This window comes from Manacus vitellinus, unplaced genomic scaffold (genome assembly GCF_001715985.3).
Source record: "Manacus vitellinus isolate BGI_N305 unplaced genomic scaffold, ASM171598v3 scaffold_10_pilon, whole genome shotgun sequence".
Classification (NCBI taxonomy): domain Eukaryota; kingdom Metazoa; phylum Chordata; class Aves; order Passeriformes; family Pipridae; genus Manacus; species Manacus vitellinus.
Window position 1 is genome coordinate 20,476,581 of NW_021938838.1, and position 24,489 is coordinate 20,501,069.

The 24,489-nt window shown below is 40.5% G+C and overlaps 1 protein-coding gene and 1 long non-coding RNA gene across 2 annotated transcripts in view; both read left to right on the forward strand.

The window, feature by feature from the left end:
- Positions 1 to 20,207, forward strand: part of CDH11 (cadherin 11) — a 42,542-nt gene extending 22,335 nt beyond the window's left edge. Inside the window, exons 3-12 of the mRNA XM_008928346.3 lie at positions 651 to 945; positions 1,730 to 1,849; positions 2,184 to 2,351; positions 5,378 to 5,565; positions 6,939 to 7,192; positions 8,337 to 8,473; positions 8,669 to 8,790; positions 9,670 to 9,787; positions 15,713 to 15,964; positions 17,290 to 20,207. Of these exons, the coding sequence (XP_008926594.2) occupies positions 651 to 945; positions 1,730 to 1,849; positions 2,184 to 2,351; positions 5,378 to 5,565; positions 6,939 to 7,192; positions 8,337 to 8,473; positions 8,669 to 8,790; positions 9,670 to 9,787; positions 15,713 to 15,964; positions 17,290 to 17,786 (2,151 nt within the window). The 3' untranslated portion in view covers positions 17,787 to 20,207. The remainder of the gene's footprint in view (positions 1 to 650; positions 946 to 1,729; positions 1,850 to 2,183; positions 2,352 to 5,377; positions 5,566 to 6,938; positions 7,193 to 8,336; positions 8,474 to 8,668; positions 8,791 to 9,669; positions 9,788 to 15,712; positions 15,965 to 17,289) is intronic.
- Positions 20,208 to 21,135: 928 nt separating this feature from the next.
- Positions 21,136 to 24,154, forward strand: LOC108642535. The gene is made up of 3 exons (XR_001922640.2): positions 21,136 to 21,466; positions 22,248 to 22,388; positions 23,952 to 24,154. It is a non-coding gene; the product is annotated as an uncharacterized LOC108642535 (long non-coding RNA).
- The last annotated feature ends 335 nt before the right edge of the window (positions 24,155 to 24,489 follow it).

Genomic DNA, 24,489 nt, shown 5'->3' on the forward strand with positions numbered 1-24,489 from the left:
CTGAGCCCCCCCAGCTCCCTCAGCTGCTCCTGCTGCTCCAGCCCCTTCCCAGCTCCGTTCCCTTCCCTGCACACACTCCAACCCCTCAATGCCTTTCTTGCTGTGAGGGCTCAGAACTGGGCACAGAACTTGAAGGGCCTCAGCAGTGCCCAGTACAGGGGACAATCACTTCCTTGGTCACACTATTCTTGATACAAGCCAGGATCCCTTTGCCCACCTGAGCACACTGCTGAGCTCACTGGTTGCATCCCATTTATCACTTAACAGCTTTTTAAATGCAACCCAGTAGAATATGATTTGTATGAAGTGCACAAAAATGTTTTTAAAAATGACTCTTTCTTCCAACTGGGTTTGAATAAAGAACCTGCCATAATTATCTTCTCGTGTATTCTCCTCTTTAAATGTTAAATCTGAAGGTTTGGGTCTCAGCAGCAGCCTGTGTGTGGCAGGATGCAGGTCTGGGCTGGCAACTGCCCTGAGTGCAGGGTAGATGAGGCCACACCATGTGCCCAAGTGTGGATTATTGCCTGGTGTAAGACAAAGTTTTTAAAAACTCTGAAATTATAGTATTTTCCTGAATGTTTTTGTTTCGTAAGCTCATCCATGAAATGTGGTACCTCGTTAAGGTATGTCTGTTTCTCATTTTGTAGCTTCATTCAGATATTGATTCTGGAGATGGAAACATTAAATACATTCTCTCAGGTGAAGGAGCAGGAATCATTTTTGTTATTGATGACAAATCAGGGAACATCCATGCAACAAAGACACTGGACCGGGAGGAGAGAGCTCAGTACACCCTCACAGCACAGGCTGTGGACAGGAACACCAACAGACCTTTGGAACCACCCTCGGAATTCATTGTCAAAGTGCAAGATATAAATGACAACCCGCCCGAGTTTCTTCATGAAAACTACCATGCCAATGTGCCAGAGAGATCAAATGTAGGTGAGTACTCAGAAATGCACTGCAGCTCCTGGCCTTAGAGAAGGTGTTGCTTTGTCAGTATGTCTTGACTTTATTTAATTCTTATTGTCAGGAATTTTGGGAAGTAAAATTTACTTCATGCTCAGCCAGTGACTCAGTCAATGTCTCTGATTTGCTGACCAAATCAAAGCCTGCACAGCTCCCAACTGTCAGACTTGAAGTGTCTCTGGATGGTTCCTAGAACAGGACTATCTCCTCCTAGGAGGGAGTATGAGAGCCCCCTGGAATTTATGGGGTGTAAATCCTCTGGGGTAAACATCAAGATCAGTCCTCTGGCTGTGTAATAAAGCTAAGGAGTTACTGCCACACTCTCTATTCCATTTTCATCTCCTCTTTGAGCTTGTGTTTGTCTCAGAGATTTCTACAGGAATGATTTCTCTGAAAACTTACTGAGAAAAAATGAAAAAAGAAAACTCTATTGTTTGGCTCTCTAATGACAAAAGCAATATAAGGCTTAAAACTACTGAGGAAAAAAACCATAATGGTACAGAGCGACTGCTGACTTTTATATCTTCACTGTTTAGAACATTAATCCACATCACAGCCGGTGACAAATCTTTTTGGATTTTATGAGTCTATTTTATCATATAGAAACTGTCAAGAAATTTTCTTTTTCATTTCCCAAATGTGGAAATAAAAAAGTTCAGCTATAGTTATGCTGAATGACTGAAAGCATCTCTGCACGGTTCTTGCAGACAGGTTTGCTTCTGACTGGATTCCTCTTGTGTTTGCTTTCCCTTTTTAGGTACATCGGTTATTCAGGTAACAGCTTCAGACGCTGATGATCCTACCTATGGGAACAGTGCCAAACTGGTTTACAGCATTCTGGAAGGTCAACCGTACTTCTCGGTGGAAGCTCAAACAGGTATTATTGAGCAGTTTATTGGACCTCATAACCAGAATGCCTCAAAATGAACTAAATGTATTGACTGAGGCAGTACAGCTGGGTATATCTACTATTTCTTTGGGGTATGATATGGTGTGACAGAAATGCCTGTTTCTGTGCTGAACTGTTATTCTCCAGGGTTGTCTTGTGTCAAATATTTGGGCTACTTTCCTTACACAGCAAAACACACAGTGTAGGGAAAACAAAATCTGCACCATCACTGCAAATATTACTGTGTTTTATGCAGCATCCAGTTTTTCATAATGTGAACCTGTGAAACTTTGTATGTGCCACACTTTCTCTGTATTTCCAGGAATTATCCGAACTGCCCTTCCCAACATGGACAGAGAAGCCAAGGAAGAATATCACGTTGTAATACAGGCGAAAGACATGGGAGGACACATGGGAGGCCTCTCAGGGACAACCAAAGTGACAATTACACTTACAGATGTCAATGACAACCCACCAAAGTTCCCACAAAGTAAGAACAAGATCCTTACTCCCATTTTCTATAGTACCCGCGTTTGTGTAGTATCAGACATATGTAAAGCTTGAAAAAGCAGTAACTGCTGGGTTATTGCAGCACATATGAATAAAGAAGCATTAGTTACACATTTTTTGCTAGTAACATGGAGCTTTAGTGTCTGCATTATTTGCTTTGTGTTGCAAAGTGAGACATTTTTAAGCTCAGGATTAGATTACAAAGATTCCTAACCCTACACTTCATTTTTTGAACTACTGGACCATGTCATATAACTGTTATATTAGCAGGGAGGCATAATGTGGACTTCTCTGTTAATGGAGGAAGAAGCCCCATTTCTCGAGGTGTCTCTTGTGCATTAAACCAAATCAGTCCAAAATACTGGAACATGTACCTGCCTCTCAGCAGTGCTGGGATAAGCTGGTTTACTTCCTTTCCCATTTTCATATTTACAGCATGGATGTAAAAGACACTTTAAAAAAGCAAGTGGTATTTACTTCTCTGTTCAGACCACAGGAACTTCAGGGAATCATTGCAGAGAAATAGGAGGAAGTTAAAACAAAAGCCCCTGCAGGTGTTGTGCAGGAACAGATCCTCCTGTCTTGGGGTGCAGGATGCAGCAGTCACCCCGTGTGTCTGCACAAAGCTCTCCTTCTAGACTTGCAGTGTCTGAAAGGAGTCTGCAGTGGCCCCATGTTGTGCCTTTCACCACTCCAAGTTCTCAGCTCTTTGCCAGCAGAGTTTGGAGGGTCATTTTCAGCGAACGAATCTGCTTTGGGTTTGATGAAGACGGGCAAAGGAAAACAGATCCACTTTAGCTTCTTACCCCTGTGTTTCACAGGCCTGGAGGCTCTTGCCTTTCTTGCCCCTTGATGACAATGTTGCACAATCTGTTAACAGCTCCTGATTGGGCCCTTTCAGGTCTTTGACAAGCCAGGAGGTGAAGGAGTGGCATTTTTTTTATTTCACATAGCTTTGCATTTTAAGTATGGATGCATCATCCTTTACTTCTATAAACACTCTTGGTGAATAGTGAATGTCCTCAAGGATAAAAGACTGGCTATTCCTCAAGACTTCTATTTACCATGGTGAAGCAAACTAAAATTGCCATTATTGTTGAAGTTTATTTCTGGTGGTCAAATTAAGTAATTTTTTTATACCTGTGCTATTTACTTTTCACACATAAAATTAACCAGGACTGACATTAACAGATTCAGTCTTCACAGCTGGGAGGAAGCACATTAATGGGCTCACACATCTGTTCTCCATTTCATCTCTTCATGGCTGTAGGGTTTTTTTGGAGTGCAGTGTAAGCACCATCCCAGCCCATACTGATTCTCCTCTGAGCAACAGTTATGACCCTGATATGTTCTGGACATGATCATCTCTGCAACTTCTCTTCCTCCAATGTTTCAGCTTCCTGGACATTCATACAAGAGCTGAAGTGACATAGTTGGTTCCTAAATGAAAAATCTGTGCCAGAATTATTTACCATTCTCAAAGAAATGTATTGAATCCTAAAAATGTCAGGTTTCATATACCTTAGAGATGTGCCTTTTCACACCAGATCATGATCTGGGACCCCAATGTATGGCCTTTTGTTAACTCCATCAAATTGCGGATTTTTTCCTACAAATTCAAACCACTTTACTGAATCTTTTGGAAGAACATTTAAATTTATCAGAAGTGCCTAATAACAGTTATTCTACTTAATCATTCTTCCCCAAATTAAAACCTGAATTGGGAATGTTTTTTAAGACAAAACCAGGATTTTACCTGTCTGTACAAACAAACAATTGATTTTTTATTCTTATTTCCTTTTTTTTGTTTTGCTTTTTTTTTTTTTTTTGATGCTCATTGCTCAAACCATTAATGAGTTACGTGCTTAAATGTTGGGTTCTTTGTGACTGGAATTAATGACCTATTTCAATGACATGTGCCAATTGTTTTTATGGGTAATGAGCCAAGTCCCTGCCTGGTATAAGTCTCCTGATGTTCCAAGGGTGCTCACGTAGCAAAAAAAGAGCAATTATGGTGGGGAATAAATTAGATTATTTTATTTTCTCATGCTTTTTTCTTTTTTTTTCCCCTCCCCAAGTTATTAAGGCTGATGAGGTGGCTGAAAATGCTGACATAGATTTGTACACTTAGGATCAGGTTATGTTTTCTGAGCTCTGGAGGGGGTTTCCAGGTCCTGGAAATGCTGCTTGAAGGGCAACTGTTGGAGAGAGATTTATCCAGGAACATTGTTGCTCTCCTCTGGTGTCCCTGAATACCCAGGGAAACCTCTGTAAGGCAATACATCTGTGGGATGTTTGGGAGTGGGTTTCCTACTGGAGATATGGGAAAGCCATTTTTGGTTTGGTTTGGAACCCCATACAAATTGGTACATATTGTCTGTGGTGCTGAATTTTAATAATCATTGTTACTGTACATTCACACTCCAAAGTAAAGACATAGAAAGCAACAGATTTATTCTTTAGCCAGCACAGCAGAGAGATCTTATCCGACTCATTGAATATAATTTATGGCTCCTGGATGAATGGGCAGAAATGCTTCTGGACTCAACAGAGTTGAAGGTCAGACCATGAGCATATGAAAGAGAGTTCTCCTTCCATTTCTCTAATAACATTTCTGATATAAATGATAACCTTGATGTCACAATTTCTGCATTCTGAATGTCCTTTTAACCCTCCCTGAACAGAGAGGGACAGAGATGGAGTGTAAAACATCAGGGAGGAGGTCATGTTATATAGATTAGCCATGTGCTTTAAGGTTTCACAGATGACTTGCTTCTCAGAGCTCTTTTGAGCGTAACATAACAAACATAACATAACAAACATAAAAAACATAACATAACATAAACATAACATAACACATAACATAAAACAAACATTCCTTCAGGGGGGTTGAAAATGTAAAAAAATTACTGTGTTTATTTGGAACTTACAAGTTCAATGAGTTCAGTACAGCTGGAGAGCAGAGTGCACACACACTTCAGGAAATGTCTGTTTTCCCTCCCCCAGGTGTGTACCAGATGTCAGTGTCAGAAGCTGCTATCCCAGGAGAGGAAGTAGGAAGAGTGAAGGCCAAAGATCCTGACATTGGGGAAAATGGCTTGGTAGCCTACAGCATCATCGATGGAGATGGCATGGACATGTTTGAAATTACAACAGACTATGAGACTCAGGAAGGGGTAGTAAAGCTTAAGAAGGTGGGTAATACCCACTAATGTGCAGTGTTCTTTGTTGCTGACAGAATATTTGGTAATAATGGATTACCACCTAAGCTAAAATATTAGTAAATGCAAATTCACTTAATTTCTAAAGGTGTGATTAACTTTTAATATTCCATTTCCCCATTAGCTGAATTGGAATGGAAGAAAATAACCAAGAAGAGTTACATAAATACTGTACAGTGGATTAATTGCACAAACTAAATGAATTCATAATAAAAAGTCACGGTAAAATATGATGCCATCAGCTTCATTGTTAATGAAGCTTTGCCCACTGCTGATAAGTAGCAGACATTCACTGTTGCTTTATGTTCAGTCTGAACAGCCTCATGTCCAATAGTTTGGATTCCTCAGCTATGCATTGTCCACAACAGTGTTCTGAAGGAGTCACAGGCTATGCAAAAAGCAGCAGAGGGGATTTCATGTACAACCCATCAGTGCGAGCCTTGAAAGCGTTATTAATTTAGAATTCCAAATTATAAATCATAATTTATTCATTATTTAGGCATTATTATTTTACCCTTTGTATCTTCAAAGCTGTTTATCTCTCTTGGAGATAGTCAGAACTTAGAGGAGAAGGCCTGGGCAACTTAATTTCATAGTTAGCCCTGCCCTGTCCACAGGGGCAGTCCCTCAGAAAGACACCCAGAGGTCTCCTTTACTCAAAACTGTGCCCTGGTTCAATTCCTGTATCTGTTCTAGAGGTGGAAGTGGATTTTTTGTGTGTTTTAAAATGCAAAACACACAAGCTGTGCATGGTGGGGCATCACTCAGTTTGTGGTGTTAGCAGACTTTGGGAATTGTGGTTGGCACCTACAGGATGAATTCAAGGCCACCAGCACTGCAACTCTTATGCCAATGAAAGTGCAGGTGTGCTGTGACTTTGCTCAGGCTCCCAAAAGGACTTATCTCCATATTTTCCCCACTACTTAAATAATTTAACTTCTCTGTGTCCTTTCTCATGGGACGCCCAGTAGCAATTCAAACCACGCCCATGTAGGATCCCGCCAGCTGGGGATTCTGGCCTCTTGTGGGAGCCCCTTCCCTGTCCCTTGCCCTTTTGTGCCACCTGAAAGGCTTCACAAATAACAGGTTAATTTTCCCAGTACAGATGATTTCCTCAGTGATACAGCAAGAAAAGAGCAAGGCAAGGACTCTGTTGTGATACTTTGAGTGCCTTCCTATGCTGCTCCATGCATAGAGTGTAGCTCCTTCCATTTGAGTCTTTCTGTCCAAGCTTGTTGACAGATGCCCACATTTGTTTTATGTCACTGAATGCAAGGGCACTGCTTGCTGCTTTTACACTCTGGATTTCCTAATTATGGAATGCATTGTCTTCTTGTTTCTCGCAGACCTTAGATTATGAAACCAAAAAGACCTACAGCCTGAAGGTGGAGGCAGCCAATGTCCACATTGACCCCAAGTTCATCAGCAATGGGCCGTTCAAGGACACGGTGACAGTGAAAATAGCAGTGGAAGATGCTGACGAGCCCCCCGTGTTTCTGAAGCCAGGTTACATTTTTGAAGTACAAGAAAATGCAGCATCTGGTACTGTGGTGGGGAAAGTACATGCCAAAGACCCTGATGCTGCCAACAGTGCTATAAGGTACACTGCATTCCTGCTGTTTGCTGCCAAGCATTAGCTTTTCGAATTGTTATGCAGGTTATTAAGGTAGTGTGAGGGAGCTACATACACCCAGAATATTAATAACTTTAACTCTCCAGCATTGGATTTATGCCTTGTTGCAGTTTCTCAAAGTCTATATTGTACCACAGCTGTGTCTAATTGAATTATACTTTAAGGCATCTTTGTTAACTCTATTCTAAATTATAATTTCCACAAATACCCTGTGCTGTTATTGCAATGTGTTTTTTTCCTGAAAACATAGAAATCTGAGCAGTAGATTAGAGATTGTGTTGTGTTGTTAATTGCTGAAGACAAGCACATACAGACACCTACTTTCTGCAGTTATGTTGGATTGTCTTGGAATCATGGAATGGTTTGGGTTGGAAGGGACCTTAAAGCTCGTCTCGTTCCACCTCCCACTAGCCCAGGTTGCTCCAAGTCCTGTCCAACCTGACCTTGGACACTTCCAGGGATGGGGCAGCCACAGCTTCTCTGGGCAACCTGGACCAGGGCCTCCCCACCCTCACAGGGAAGAATTCTTATAACATTTTTTATTAGTTTATTTTCATTTGTCATGTTCTCAGTGTAAATTAAATTATAAAGCTCTCTTCAGTGGCTATACTTAACATTTCAAAGAATTGCAATGTGAAGATATGAAAGTCAGAGCTGTCTGAAGCTGTGCGAATGTGCAGATAGGGGACAATATTTAATAAATTGGTATGATCAATTAATATTCTGAGTAAAGAAAAGATCAGAAGACTTAAAAGATGGCCATGATTAATATGAAACAGAAGAAAACACAAATATCTCAGTAGATATTTTTATCATGTTTTATAAGAGGAAAAAATAAAGAATATTTTAGGGCTTTAATACAGAGACTTCAAATCCAGCAATTTTCACTTATTACAAACATTCTGGTGTATTATTTTTCTAAATGTAGAAACCAACCAGGTGATGCTCCTTTTTAAAGAACATGTATCATCCCTTTGACAATGATATTGAGGGCAACAAAAAGTGTACTACTTACAGTTATTCAGAAATAATAATTATATAGAAGAAATCTTGATATGCAAAACTGGTAAGTCCTTCTTTTCTCTAATTACTGATTTTCAATCTTCTTTAGATATTCAATTGATCGTCATACTGATCTTGAAAGATATTTTGTTATCAATGCAGAAGATGGCAATATCAAGACAATAAAAGCTTTGGATAGGGAAGAAATTGCTTGGCATAATATCTCTGTGTTTGCAGTTGAAGTCCGTAAGTATTGCACTGAGGTAGTTTATGATCAATGGTATAAATTCTGTACCCTTCCAGGTGTCTCGGTTTGATAAGCTGCAGTAAATCCCAATAGAAATACCTCCATCTATTGCATTTTTCCCTGGATGCAGGTGGGATTTTGTTTGTTTTGAGGGGTTTTCCTGCTTCTCATTTTGGTTTTGCTTTCTCCCATAGACAAACAACACCAGGAAGCCAAAGTCCCCGTGTCCATTAAGGTGGTTGATGTCAATGACAATGCCCCCAAGTTCGCAGCAGCCTATGAGGCCTTTGTGTGTGAGAATGCCCGGAGCAATCAGGTATGGGCTGCTCTCCTCCTTCTCTGCCCCCCTCCTTCCCTCTGCCCACCTCCATCCCTATCCACCTCCATCCCTACCCACCTCCTTCCCTCTGCCCACCCTTTCCCCACCCATCACTTTTCTCTGCCCACTGCCCTCCCTGCCCACACGGTTCTTTCTGCAGCGTCAGCCCAGTTTTGTCCTGTCAGCTCCAACGAGTGGCAGTAAATGAACACTTGTTTTGAAATTTTGGCCAAAATGCCTGGAGCACACAGAAAGGCACTGCCCTGTGTTTTTGTTTGTGAGCTGCTCTCAATAGTCACACACTGCTTTGTGCATTAGGTATGATTGGTGTTGGCTGTGAGGATCCACCAGCAGCAGCAAAGCTGGTTTGCTGCAGCTTTCCCAGTTGTTGAGCCTGGTTTGGATGTTACAGAAATATTCAGAGAATCCCAGTGCAGTGCTTGTGGAGCTCAGCTGACAGATTTATTCCTGGCAATCTGTGAGGAAGAGGGGTTAGTATCATACAGGAACACGGCTCTACACATGGGCTGTGCCCCTGCAGTTTGTGTGGCAGTTTGAAAAGAACTCTCAGCTGCTGAGTTTTCTGCAGGATTTTATTTAGTCAGTTGTGTTATCATTAGCACATATTTGTATATAAGAATGCAGAAGGTGTATATTTTTACAGCCATAGTTCTGTGTTGGTTAAATTTAATAGCAAACAAAGATTGCCTGTTGTAGTTTGGCATCTACTCTGTGTTTGTAATCACATACATTTGTATCTGAGGGGGGTCTGCTATTTCAAAGTTCCTTATATTCAAGAGCTGTCTTGGAATGCTGTTGGTATGTGATGTACTCAGAGAAGAAGCTGTTTGTTTACAGAGTGCTTTTCTTTTGCAGCAATTTATTACAATTAGTGCTGATGACAAGGATGACTCGGCCAATGGACCAAGATTTATCTTCAGTTTACCACCTGAAATTATTCATAATCCAAATTTTACACTCAGAGACAACAGAGGTTTGTGTGAAGATTCCCTCTATACTAGAGTCTAAAGAAATGACAAAGCAAAACCAATGGCCAACCTAATGTCATGCAACAGCGTTGTCATTAACTGTCAGTGTCTGCTTCCCAGAGATTTAGGGGAGGAAGGCAAAAAACCACAGCTGAAGTGCAAGGATGTTCTTGGAACAGCATAATGCCTGTTAACTCATTTTTCTTTTCGTGAATGCATATTTTAAATTGCATAATAATACCCTACATGAAAAATCCACTTCCATTTTATCTACCGGGAAGAGGGTAAAAACCACTGCCAAACATTCTCTAAATGTAATTGGCAGATCTCCTTCATTTAGAGAAACCTGACTTGCTAAGCTGAAATTAGCTGAGACAGTAGAAATTCTTAGGTCTGTATTTGTTCACCTTACTCTGCTTGCCAGTTTTTATAAATTATGGGTCCAAAGGACATGGACTAGATTCCCAATGGAATCAAATCACTGCCTTGTGCAGGAAATCCAGGTGGGGATTTCTGTTGTGGAAGACACCTGGATTGGGTGTATCTCAGGTATGGGTGTCCTGACCCCCTGATCAATTCGCTGTTCGTGAAGCAGAGCAGAGCCTTGCACTCAGATTGACTGCAAGATGGAAGAAATCTGTAGGCAAAGACCTCAGGCATAGGTGAGTGTCAAAACTTAACTGATCATCTGACATAAAGCATCACTGACCCTGCCTTGCCAAGGCTGAGGGAGTCAGAGGAGGTGGGAAACAGAAAAAAACCACAGGTTCAGCCATTATACATATTTATTCTATTTATTTAATAATAATCAATATGATATTCTCATTCAATGTTCATTTTTAATTTCCCTGCACAGGGCAAAAATTGTTTCAGCTTCTAAGGAATTGGTTTTGATTAGCAAGCTTTAATGTCTGAAGGAAACTTAAGTGTTTTCTGAAAAGAAAAACTCTGTTGAGCTGGTTTAAATAACAAATCCAAGAGTGCCAGAAGTACAAAAGGCAGCACAATCCACATACATGATTTCAGTACAAACTCTTGTGTTGTGGCACAGTTTATATCTCTATCCACATCTGAAGGGAGGGTAATTATCATCAGAGTTCCCAAACAAAATTTCTGTTATTCCTGACTGATCAAAGCAATCCTGTTGCCTGGTGCTTGACACTCGTACATACATAAGCAATTCATAAAGGAGCCAGGGCAGGGATATTTATTCTCTTTAAAGTAGTAAAACACAAGTTCTGAAAAATTCATGGATGTATTTTTAGGGAGAAGTAAATAAGAATGTGTTCTTTGCTTGAGACCCTGAGGCCAAGTGTCGCTTAAAAATATATTTTATGGTCACCACATCAAACTGAAAAAAGATTAGATTTTATAAGTGTAGATCAGAGTAGAGATGCTCTGATACAGCTGCAGGCAAGTGGTATTATGGTTCCTGACTCTAGCCAATTACATTAATCCTTCATTTCCATGTGTGGCAAATTCATTACTGACAAAATTAACCCAGATATAAATGTTTTGTAGTTGAAATTATCATTTCAGTTTAATGTAGTGTCTGTACCTGACAAACCAGGACAGTATTTAAGGATTGAATCTTCCCATATAATTTTGGTTTTGGGAAACTAATAGTATAACGAAATTCACCCATTCCAATCCTTTCTTTCCCTTATTTTGTACAATCCTCAGTGCAGTGATGTTGGTAACTTTACTACTTCTGTGTAGTTTCTTGTAAGTAAGTTATGGTAAAGAGCAAAGTTAAAAAAGTTAAAATTTTATGTGCTTCCACATAAAAAAAACTTCTCAGGGAGATTGTGTTACCATTTGCAAGTCAAATAATTTACATGATCATTCAAAGTTGGTTTTTTTCAGCTGTAAATCTGAGTATTCTATATACCATGTCACTGCTTTCAGAGGGAATTGGTAGTTTCAAAGAAAAATAGCTTTATTAACTGTGGAGAACAGTTAATGAAAACTCCAGTGTTTGGGCCTATTACTGAACTTTATAGTGAATACAGTCCTATAATTATCATTTAATAGAGTTTCTTTTTACCAGCTCCTGAAAGTAATCACACATTGCAGTAATCCGAAAAACATAATCACGTTCTATATCCTATTAACAGCCTACTGTGCTCCCAAGTCCTCAGCTGAGACTGTCTGCCATAGAAAACACGAGATAATGGCTCAGCACACGCTGGGATAAAACACTGAATTACTTTTGCACTGTTTCCTCATCATATGCCCCACAAATAAACAGCGCCGTGTTCGCTCCGTTCAGTTTTGTTCCCATTGAAGTCAGAGCTTCAAAAGAGCAGTGGAGGCTCGTGACACTTCCCAGCACAGACACGGGTTTTTAGGAAATTAATTTCCTGCTTTTAATCCCACTGGGCCTAAACTGAGCTGCCCTTTGGTTGGGCTCACTCACCTCGTGTGGCAGCTGGCACTGCTGGAAGGTTGTGACCACCTCAAGACAGGGCTTTACAGAGCCTGGAATTAAATTTGTGAGCCCACTAAAATCAGGGACTTAAAATCCACTTTTTAAATATGAATGTACTCTCTGGCTTGCAATTTCTTTTAATCAAGACATTTTGAAACACATGAACAATATATTTACAGGATTTTGCCATGGATTATCCACAGGAATTGCTGCTGCCTGGGAATGGTTTTAAGCAGCTAGACCTCTGAAATTGTTTATTTTATTGCTGAATCAGCATTCACACTCTGATACAGGTAATAATGTTCACACTGCAGCCACCTCCATTCATCTAGAATCCTCCTAACACAATATAGATGTTAACAAACCCCCCAGAGCTGAGCTACATTTGCCTGTATGTAGAGGAACAATTGGAAAACCATCAATAAGGTCATCAGAGAAAAAGACAAAAACCAAAGGTCAGGGAGATAAGTGTAAAGATCAGCGTGGAGTAATTCAATTATAACTTCCAATTGTGAAGATTTTATGGACAGTACACATAATCTTCACTTACAGCACCTTTGGATACTGGATATCCCAGGCAATAACAGCTGCGAAAATGAGAGCTTGTGTATATCTGGGAATGGTGATGAGGTGGCTGTTTTTTTCCCTCTGCCTTGTGCTGACCCCCACCGTGTTCATTAGGACTGTGAGTCAAGTCACTCCCATACGTGCTAAGTAATAGTTTTAAGATGGTATTGACATTTAACTTCTATTGGCTTAAAAAATGCCATTTTATCTGGATTATAGTTAGACTCCTGGGACTTGAAAATAATCAAAAAGCAAGGATGAGAATATTAGCTAAGATTATATGTTATCTTTTATCTAGGTAAAAGAGGGTTTTTTCCTCTTATGGGTATTATGTTTCTTCTAAATGTGAGAAGTGAACATAAACAGTAAAAAAAAAAGTTTAAAAAATTACTTTTTAGGCTTCATGTACAGTAGTCCTTTTTAAACTTTAACCAGGATTGTTGATTGCATTTTTCTTTTTAAAAATTTATGTTAAACTAGAAATCACGTTAAATAGATAAAGCACCTGTTAGATCAAATTCAGCTTTTGTGTGATGTAATCAGTCTAATCTTTATGCAACGTGATGTATCCAGTCTGCACAATAACTGAAGAATTTGCCATCTTTTTCTTATTTCTAACTGAGAATATTATTTAAGCTGCCAAAATGCAGGAAAAAATGAAATATATAATAAAAAATGCGTAACCAACAGACTAGATATGCTAACATATGGTACTGCCTGTGTTTCCTTCCACTTTGCCTTTGCAACCTCGAGGCAGCTGTAGTTCAGCCCACTATTAATGTTCACATTTTTTGCCACAAGAATAATCTGTCCTATTGTGATTTTTCATTTAATAGAACAGATCTTGGTTCTCATACTGAGGAAATGAATTATTAATCGCATTTTAGAGGACTCTGCAGAATAGTTTTATTCTGTATCAATATATATTAGTTCAAATTAGTTGATAGATTAATAGATATTAGATGTTATATTTCTATTTATACATAATTCTTACAAGACCATAGAGTCCTAAAATAAGGCTCCTGATATAACCAAGGCGCTTTAAAAAGTTGTGCTACAAAGTTTACATGTTGCATGTAAACATTTAGGAGATTAGAAGGCCTCTGGAGGAAACAAAGGGCACCTCCAAAAGCCACAAGTGACAATCAATCAGATCTTTGTCAGCTTCTCTGTCCTCAGCAAGTGTGACCCTCAGGTAAAGGAGTTCACAAGCTGTTTTCTACTCAGTATTATTCTTGTGAGTCTTCAACACCAAAACCACCACAATTGTGTCATGCTCAGGTGCCCACCCGGGGCATCAGGAGTGGTAGGTCTGGTAACAGGGGGGTAGATATGGGGGATGAATTAATTTGGTATGAGGCAAACAGATCCTACTTAAAAATACTCATCCTTTCTGGTGTGACGTGCGGAAGTTACTAGTGGGAGAGTCAGATAAGCAGTGCAAACATCCCTCTCCCAAAAATTGACCTGTGTCCACCAAATTTGGGGACATTTTCAGACCTTGCCCTACATCAGGGGCACTGCCTGTAAGGTTGGTTAATGTAAGACGGGAATACTTCTCTTTGGGTATAATTTATTCACAAGCTTCCATGGAAATAGCAGTGATCAGATCATTAGGACAGGTTTTATGATTTGCATTATTAAATTCTGGAATTTATGCTGACTCTTCAGCAGGAAAACAATTTATCTTCTGCAGTACCCTGAGGCAGCAGTAAAGTGGGTACCATCAGAGGTGAATAACCCTCCCGTAATAGATAAAAGGACTGACTTTTTTTTTTTCTTTTCTTTATATAGTAAAAAATAAAGAGCATGGCAAACCCGAAAAGCTTGTGTGAAGTAAATCCTCAACCTAAACTAGTTTTTGAAGGTCTGAAAACCATGGATATGGTTGTTTCATTTACTTCAGGATGTTTACAATTGTTAGAAACTTTGGTTCAGTCTGAGTTGAGAAACAAGGAGCACAATAAAGAAGCCCCCTTTGTGTTTCCCAGGCTCTATCCAGCCTGGCTGGGAGTGGGAAGCACTGGCTGCCTCAGCCCAGGGTGTCATCTCACACACTTCCCTCTCCAAGGCTTTTACCTTTGACTCGTGCTGAGATGGTAGCTTGGTTTCTGTCCACTGCACCAGGAGACTCATGACAGGGCATGTCTCAGCAAGAGCAGGAATGGCATTAGAGAAATACTGCCAGGAGTTGGACTCAGTGATGCTGGTGGGTCCCTTCCAACTCAGGATATTCTGCAATTCTGTGATTTAACTCTTCCTCATCTCCACATAATCCGGAATGTGCCCAGACATACAGTATGTATGATCTGACTTCTGGCTTGGGGAGTTTGGGTGATAAACAGGTTCTGATAAAATACTGCTTTTGAAAGAGGTCAACACTGAGGCCCAAATCTCCCAATAAACAGCAAATGCTGGCTTTTGCTTCTGCTTTTGTGGGAGTCTCATTAACACAGCCCATTTGGGTACAGATTTCTGTCGACCATGCCTGTAGGTGTGCCTCCAAGAACAATACATCAGGGACATTTGTTTTTTTCCACTCCAGTGAAAGCTTTAATTCTGGAAAGAGATTAAAACAGGCTCAAACAGCAACAGGAAGGCCCAGTCATTCTTATAGTTGAAGAAATATAGAGTTTATCAGAGAGTTAGTGGGGTGCTCTCATGAGGTACTAACAGAGATTATCTGTGTTCCTTGTGTTGCCCTCATAATTGTACAAGAATTAAAACTGTGTGGTACTGTATGAATTAAATATAATAGTGTAATTACTCTTGGATCACTAGGAAGATGACACTTTGTATGGGTTTATTGTAGAAATAATACTAAAGCACTTGAAAATTGAGAGCCATTGTAGCAAGATATATTTTTTATTAATATTGACTAAGAGGATGACTTTGTGGAAAAAGTAACAATGACTCTCTCTTCTTTAAACAGATAACACAGCGAGCGTTCTCGTCAGGCGTGAAGGATTCAGTCGCCAAAAGCAGGATTTATACCTTCTCCCCATAGTGATCAGTGACGGGGGGCTGCCCCCCCTGAGCAGCACCAACACGCTGACCATCCGGGTGTGTGGCTGTGACAGCAGCGGCTCCCTCCTGTCCTGCAATGCCGAGGCCTTCGTGCTCAACGCGGGGCTCAGCACCGGCGCCCTCATCGCCATCCTGGCCTGCATCGTCATCTTGTTAGGTAAAACCAGGGCTGGCCTCAGTGCTCTGTCCTGCTGTTTGTGTTAAAAAGTTAACCTTGCCTTCAGTGCCAGGGTGGTTAAATGGATCGTAATTTCTTAGCTGTTATTTTTACAGGGGGTACCAATCTGCCTGCCTGTGAGGAGGTTTAGGGGCGAGCTAATCACAGCGTTCCAGAGCCTGAAGGGAGCATGGAAGAAAGATGGAGAGAGACTATTGACAAGGGCCTGGAGTGACAGGACAAGAGGGAACGACTTCAAACTGAGGGAGAGCAAGTTTAGATTCGATATTGGGAAGGAATTCTTGGCTGTGAGGGTGGGGAGGCCCTGGCACAGGTTGCCCAGAGAAGCTGTGGCTGCCCTGGATCCCTGGAAGTGTCCAAGGCCAGGTTGGATGGGGCTTGGAGCAACCTGGGCTAGTGGGAGGTGTCCCTGCCCATGGCAGGGGGGTGGAACAAGATGAGCTTTCAAGTTTCTTCAACAACCCAGTCTATGATTCTTTAATAACTGCAATAGCAAACACCAGTGAATTTATCTTAGTGTGCTTGGAGAATGTCCTTTTGTGACCTAATATCAGTTAATCAGGCACACTGTTTAAAGGAGGTCATGACATAGAGTTTTAAGTTTTGTGATCTTCCCTGGATGACAAGTTCCTTATTGAGGTCAGTCAGGATTAATGGCTCCTCACACTCCATTCCCCTCACACCCTCTTGTGTTGAAGATAGATGAGTGGCTCAGAAGACTGGATTTTAAGAAAGTGCTGTGAAGTGTTTCCTGATGATTTGAAAATATTTATATAATTTTTTTTAATTTGCCCATAGTAATTGATAGTCTTTCTTTTCTTACATATTTTAAAGTTATTTTACAGAAATTTGAAGTGAGAACAACAAAGTGTGTTTGGAGGTGTTGCTTAAGAAAATTCCATTTTAATGGAAATGACTTGTGGAGTTGAGATTGTGCATATAGGAGAAAGTAAAGATTCATGCTTCCTTTCTCGCAGGTATTCCTGTGATGGGGTTACTCAAAGGCAGTGCCACAGTGTTCCTGCAGCACTAGGGGCCCACAAATGCTTTCCCTGAATTAGTCTTGCAGTAATGAGCAATTAGTAAGAGCAGTGGCACACGGCCCAAACAGGAAGCCTCAGATCAGTATGTTCAGTTCTGTGTACAAACATCTCTGCTGTTACCTAGCAAGGTGTGCTAAAAATGCAGATGTAGGCAACCATCCATGACGAACAAAAGCCGAGGATTCAGTGAGGGCAACAATCTATTGATAAAGGAGCTGCTGTTTGAGAGTCCTGGCTAACTTCCTGCTTTTTTTTCTCTAGTCATTGTAGTGTTGTTTGTAACACTGAAAAGGCAGAAAAAAGAACCTCTGATCGTTTTTGAAGAAGAAGACGTGCGGGAGAACATTATCACCTACGATGATGAGGGTGGCGGTGAGGAGGACACGGAAGCCTTTGACATTGCCACGCTGCAGAACCCCGATGGCATCAATGGGTTCATCCCTCGCAAGGACATCAAACCCGAGTACCAGTACCTGCCCAGGCCGGGCCTCCGGCCGGCTCCCAACAGCGTGGACGTTGATGATTTCATCAACACGAGGATACAGGAGGCTGACAACGACCCCACTGCTCCTCCCTATGACTCCATCCAGATCTATGGCTATGAGGGCAGAGGCTCAGTGGCTGGGTCACTCAGCTCCTTAGAGTCAGCAACCACAGATTCTGATTTGGACTACGACTATCTACAAAACTGGGGACCTCGATTTAAGAAACTTGCAGACTTATATGGCTCCAAAGACACTTTCAATGATGATTCTTAACAATAAAGTTTAAGATTTGGCCTTAAGAACTGTGTCCGATGTTCTGAAGAATCCAGAAGAAATGTTAGCAGGTATTTTTTTAAAAATCAAGAAAATCTCATTTAAACATTTAAGTTTGACAGAGAGGATTCCTTTGATAGAAAAGGACTTAAAAGTGGTAAATACTGTGAAGTACCTTTTCCTACAAAAGGCAAATCTAGAAGTTGGCTGCCAGCTTCACTGAAGGAAAATACCCACTTTAGAAATACAAAATATTTAAATGAAGGAAAATGCTAAAAGTGAACCTACAAACAAGGGAAATCTTTTATGTATTACGAACACCTAAATCTTTTACATCAAAGAAGCTTCCACAATTAGAAAAGATAACAGTTCTGAGCTGTAATTTCGCCTTAAACTACGGACACTCTATATGGTAGTGCATTTTTAAACTTGAAATATATAATATTCAGCCAGCTTAAACCCATATGATGTATGTACAGTACAATGTACAATTATTATGTCTCTTGAACATCAAACTTGTTACTGCTGATTCTTGTAAATCTTTTTGCTTATACTTTCATCTTGAACTAATACGTGCCAGATATAAAAACTCTGTCTTGTTGCAGTGGGAGGAGCCCTATTTCTATGTCATTTTTAATGTATCTATTTGTACAATTTTAAAATTCTTATTTTAGTATACATACAAATATCAGTATTCTGACATGTAAGAAATGTTACGGCATCACACTTATATTTTATGAACATTGTACTGTTGCTTTAATATGTGCTTCAATATAAGAAGCAGACTTTGAAATAAACTGATTCTTTTTTAATTCTTGTTCTGGTTATTAAGCATATAAGGAAAAACATAGTGTTTCTAATGTCCCATTTATAGTTCTGACTAATTTACTACAATTGTGACCTTTTAATAGCCTTATTTATTATGTGTTTGTAGTTGGTTTGTTGCCTTGTTAAGTGATTATTTAAAAATCAAGTACATTTTACAAATGTTTTTTAGATTAAAAAAATGTAATGTCTGGTGAACATTTTGTACCCTCTCTATCTCCAGCTTGTGGCTGCTCCCAGAGCACAGTAAGAATAGTCATAGAAGACTACTGTGTTTTCTGGATTAAATTAAGTATAATACTTTTCAATATTCCCCATGTAATATGCCTTTATCTTATATCTTAGGAATTCCAGAGGTCTCAGAAGTGACTTTGTAGGTGGACAGGAGTGCTCTGTACTTACAGTGTACTCCAGGTCTGTGAGCTCCCCTATCTGTGCTAAGCTTCTGCGGGTTCTAGAGACTTAAACCTGACCCACTTTAGCTGTAAGTTCCCTAAAGACTGTTCTACCTGACAATTACCTTACCCAAGTAGTAATTAAGATTCCAGCGCTTACTTTTTTTCTTTTGACTTTTTTTCTTTGGGTTTTTTTTTTTTTTATCAGTAGCATCTGCGGATAGGAACACATTTACCTTGTGACCACAGAAGTGCAGAAACACAGAGAGCTTTGGGAATTGGGCTTTGTAATGAATGTTTTTAATCGAAAAAGTGATCTATAACTTTTTTTTTATTAGTTCAGAAGGAGCAAGGGATTGGAATATGTTCTGTGCATCAACCTTTTCTGCATCTGTGTACTGCTGTGCTTTTGCTGAATTTAATACAGTTGGCTGTTTAGGGTCAGAGATCAGCAGCTGCAATATGGGAAGAGGCAATAAATAGAACTGATATACATTTTCCTACTCTTCATATTACACACCCTGTCCTTCATTTGCAGTCAGGTACCAAACTGCTTAGTCTGAGAGGAAATCTGATTTGTTGGTGTATCACTTTTCTGAAGACCCCCATTTATGTAGTTAGATTAAAATTTAACTCCTTAAAATTATGAATGGTGTTTCAGCTCTATATCCATAACATATTCTCTTGACCCATTATATCCCCATGTTTTATAAGGCAGGGTTTGCTAAATCAGCAGATTTGCTCTACAATGTTTATTGTAATATTTCACTTTTTTATAGCTGTATGCATTCTATATAATTCTATAGTTTATTATTAACTTGGTTCAAATTTCTTTGGTTGTTGTTTTTTTCTCTGTTTATAATCCAAAGAATATTTTGCTAGATTTGCACATTTCTCCATTATAAATTTAAATAAACATGAAAAAAAAGAAATTAGTATCAATTTACAAATTAATAAATTGAAATAAACTAAAAAATAAGTAATTTGTAGGACTCCATCCTCATTGATGCTATCTGGGTTTATTTCACTTTTGAGTAAGTTTTAGAATTAATAACTGCATTTTTTACACTTTTATGTTTAATTTTTAAGAAGGACATTGTCAACTACATTTTTTTAAATAGTTTTAAATGCTTTGAGTTTTAGTCTCTACTGTTTGTAGCACTCTCGTAGATGCTTGGAAATAAATTTTCTTTCCCTGCTGGTTTTGTCCTTTTTCATTTGATTATTTTCCCCCCTTCCCAGTGAACATGCAATCACATAGTGTTTTATTAAATTAGGCTTGCTAATCTCAGCCAACACCACCTCTGAAATGCTGGGAATTGCCCTTATTGCATATCATCTGCAGCACCTCAAACCCACGGCGTGTTTTGGCACAAGAACAGGACGTTTATTTGTGTTGAACTTCACCCCAGCAGTCGGGGAGTCTCGGGTTTATAATTTGAGAGCATAACCCCAGCCCAGCCCAGCAGTCCCGGGTTGGTCCCGACACACGAGTTTGTCGCAGCGTTCCCAGGATCTGAGCCACCTGGGAAGGACTTTGATCACACGAGTTGCTTTAGCGCAGTCTCTGTCTTCCCGACTGAGCTCAGGGAAGGACTGAGCCTCACACCCATGGAAGGAACTAGAAGACTAATTACAACTTGAAGAAAACCCTAATTAAAGGAGGATCACCACGGCTGAGCCAGGTAAGGCAAGGAACAGCAGCAAGTGCAGGTGGTGTTTTGGCCATTTTTCCCTCTTAGAAGTGCTACCTGAGGCATCATTTAGGGGGACACAACAAAATCCCTCCAAATACGGTCAATGGAATGTTAACAGGAGTGATTTTTTTGTGAGCTGAGTGCATGTGTGAGCAAAAATCCTCAGCTCCCTGCCTGTCTGGGTATCACCAGGACTGGCACCTGAGCGGGGCTGAGGAGCTGCTGCCTCTGAGTACCCGCAGTGTGTTGGAGCACCAGCCCTCATTTGAGCACCAGCCCTCACTGGCAAGAATCGATTAGGAATGCAAATGCAGGGCCGGTTGCTAAGGGAACTCTCCAACTTACACTGACAGGGAAGGGGAGGGTTTGTTTGGGAATTCTTACATTGGCCTCCGTCCTGTTCTTGCTATGATGTCAAGCAGTCCTAGATACCATGTACAGGGGTACAAACCTGCAAGCTCACCACCAGCATTGATGTGATCTTGTGTGAGCTCCTGCCACAGAGGCTGCTACACCAGAGCTGAGGAAAGCTTCTAAAGAGCTTGCATGTTTTCTTGACTCCATATTGTTGACTGACTGACAAGACAAAATGCTAAATTTTACCATGTTGCATCTGATAAACTCACAGAGAAAGTGAAGGATAGGAATTTAAATAAGGCTCACAAAGAGGCAGCCTTAGCTTTCTGGAACCCAAACACCTGCAATTCTTTTATGTCTTCCCCATCCAGCAGCATTCTCAGAATGACATGTTTTTATTGAAAGGGTCACTAAACAAAAATCTGTGTAGGCCCTGTGTAGGTTTCCCCTTTGGCCACTGATCTAAATGCTGAGCTACTGTAAAGTTGAACAATTGGCACCAGAGTCACACTCTATATTTAAAAATAAAATTAAAGCAAAAAGAGAGAGAAGGAAAAGGAATGGCTTGGGAAAGGGAATGAGTGAACTTGTCAAAAAATTGTTTCTGCACAAAGTCCTGGGCCTTGCCTGCCCACCAACTTGAGCTCTGTGGTTTTTCACTCCCTCCCTTAATTAACTGCAAACCCCACTTCCAAAATTAAGTCCCCAGAATCGGCACAGCAGAGGAGGGGCAGAAGCTGCGCCGTCACTCCAGGCAGAGCTTTGCCGTGTATGACACAGTGACTTCATGTGTGTGTACCCCCAGTGGACTTTGCTGAGGTCCCAGACCTCCAAACTTCTGGAGGTGGAGGGTTTTACATGACAGGGGCAACTGCTTCTCCACGTGGGGTTTTCTGCAGAGTACATGGAGTGTTTCGTGTTTCACCGTGGAAAGAAAACACAGAACACGAAGGGGGAGAGATCTGCATGGACTGTGTGTGGCACTCAGACTTCTTTCCAGGTCAGAGAAAGGTCCTTCTCAAGAGTCTTTCAGACTTTCGGGTGAAGCCAAATTGTGTTCTATAAATAATTAAATATTAACCCAGGCAGTGAATTGAACCTGAGATTTTCAAAGTCTTTGTGAGTTCTCTAACTGCCAAACTGAAAACCTGATAGATTTTTTTCTTTTCTTTTTCATGCTTGTTTAGTCCGTTTGCAGTAGCTCATAACTGCATCAAGAACACCAAGAGCTGAAACACCATCCATGACTGGGAGGGAAATCTGCTTTGGAGGGACAAATTTATAAGTGGTGATGGGGATAATTGTCTACTACCCCATCCTGCCAGGAGGTGAGAAGGAATAGACACATCTCTTGTCCACATTTCTTTTTCCTTTTATGTTTGTAAAATCAGGACTAATACCTAATTACTCAGCTATCTAAGTCTAGGAGAAGATTTTGAGTCCTCTTGTCTGGAGCTGTTTGTCAGACTCTTGATTACAGGGATGCTTTTTTAAAATAAATCAAAACTAAAGCTTAAAAGTTTGAACTTCAGCAGCTTTAAAAACTAGAAAGAGAAAAAAACCCTTACTCTGTAGTTTTTTTAAAGCTATCCCTTAGCTAACTCAAAGACATGTCTTGCATTTTTGGTGGTTAGTGAAAGAGGCTTAGACTTTGTGACTGCTTTGGACTGAGGTTACTGATTGCTTTCCCTTTTTATTTTTTTTTATTTCAAACAAGCGAAAAACATGTTTATTTTAATTGAACAAATCCATATGCTGCTCCTCAGGCCTTTTGCAAGTGGAGGTTTTGTTTTGCTGTTGTTGTCTTCTTTTCCAACCTAAATCATTCCATGAGTCTGTGACTCACTGCGTTGACTGCCAAGGCAAATTTCCTCCAGCTCCATCCCCAGCAGGGCTTGCAGACACCCCACTCCTGTCCCTTGTTAACTACAAGAGCTTCTGTATTGTTCTTTCTGATACGTGGAGGCTGATGGGGGCTGGGGGTGGATTTTTTGGTTGTTCTTTGTGATATTTGGAGGGTTTAAGGGGACACGAGGAGGAATTTTCTGTTGGTGTTTGGAAGCTACAATTTTCACTTCCACAACTACAAAACTGGCTTTCCCTGCTCACGTGCTGTGCTCAGTGCCCTCTCCCTGGGTGGTGAGGAGCAATTTTTCAGGGAGTGATAAACTTCCTCATGCTTGGCAGGGCATCTGTAGAAAACCCCATTGTTCTCCTGCTGCCAACACTGTCCTTCCTCCCAGGAGCCTTTTCTCCCTGCTGCAGCCCCAGCTCATATTTTCCTTCTTCTTATTAGAGCACTGAAGAAAGTCATCATTAATCAAATGCAAGCACATTTAGCAAAGTTCAATGTGTATGAAAAATTTATGTCAACCTTTAGGCTCTATGACAGTCCCAAGGCTTCACTTAATAAGTTCTATAATGACTCACTGTTAATGGCCAACTCACATTATCTCTTTGAGGTCTATTGGGCCTTTCAGTAACATTTTCTATTATTGATTATGGAGCTGCTGCACATTACCGAGACATTGAAGCAAGACTGTTGTTTACATTCTTTGCTTTCTAAAATGGAAAGTTGGATGTGGTAAACTATAAAAACTCACAGAACAAGATTTTCTCTCATGTTCTGTGGCTCCAGCATAGTACAATAGTGAATGAAAGAGCAGCTGTTTGTGGGGGCTGACAGAAGCTCTTGGAAATGAGTAGAAATTTGACATACCTTGTCCATTGATTTAGCAGAAATCTACACTTCAAAAGCTGTCATCACCCAGCCATCTATCACCCTCCTAACAGCCTCAGAGAAGGTCAGACAGAATGGCTGACTGCCCTGAGTTCTGCAGGTTTGTTCTCTAATGAATCGTATTTAATCTCAGACATTTAATTTCTTTCAGAATTTTATCTCGGGAAAAAAGATTCGGGAAGGTTTCCGACAACACCATGAACTGCCCATTTCTGCAGCTTCATGCAAAGCTCCAGCAAACGCTTTTCACTAAACACAATCTCTCAAGATTGTTCAGTTCTCATAATTGTATTGTTTTCTAAAGCCTAGATCCTGTGCACACTATTCAGCACAATATTTACTACTGTGAATAAATGGCAGCACTCATAATAGTGAGTCTAATGAGGTAACACTGCTGGAATCCAAGTGCTCCCACACTCCTGGAAGCTGCTACGTCGCACTGTGTTTAAACATCATTCAATGAAAGAACAGGAACACTCTGTGCGCCTACACACCCTGTCACTGCACTGCAGACTGCTCTGAAGTGCATGGTGTCAGGTATGATTCCTCTCATGGAGAAAAGTTCCCCCAATAACACCGCAGTGCCTCACTTAGAATTGCTAAAAAAACGTATTTTCTTGTCATGGCCACTCAAAAAGAACAGACTGTTCCATCCATGTAAGTAACAATGTGCAACTGTAGTAAGGATG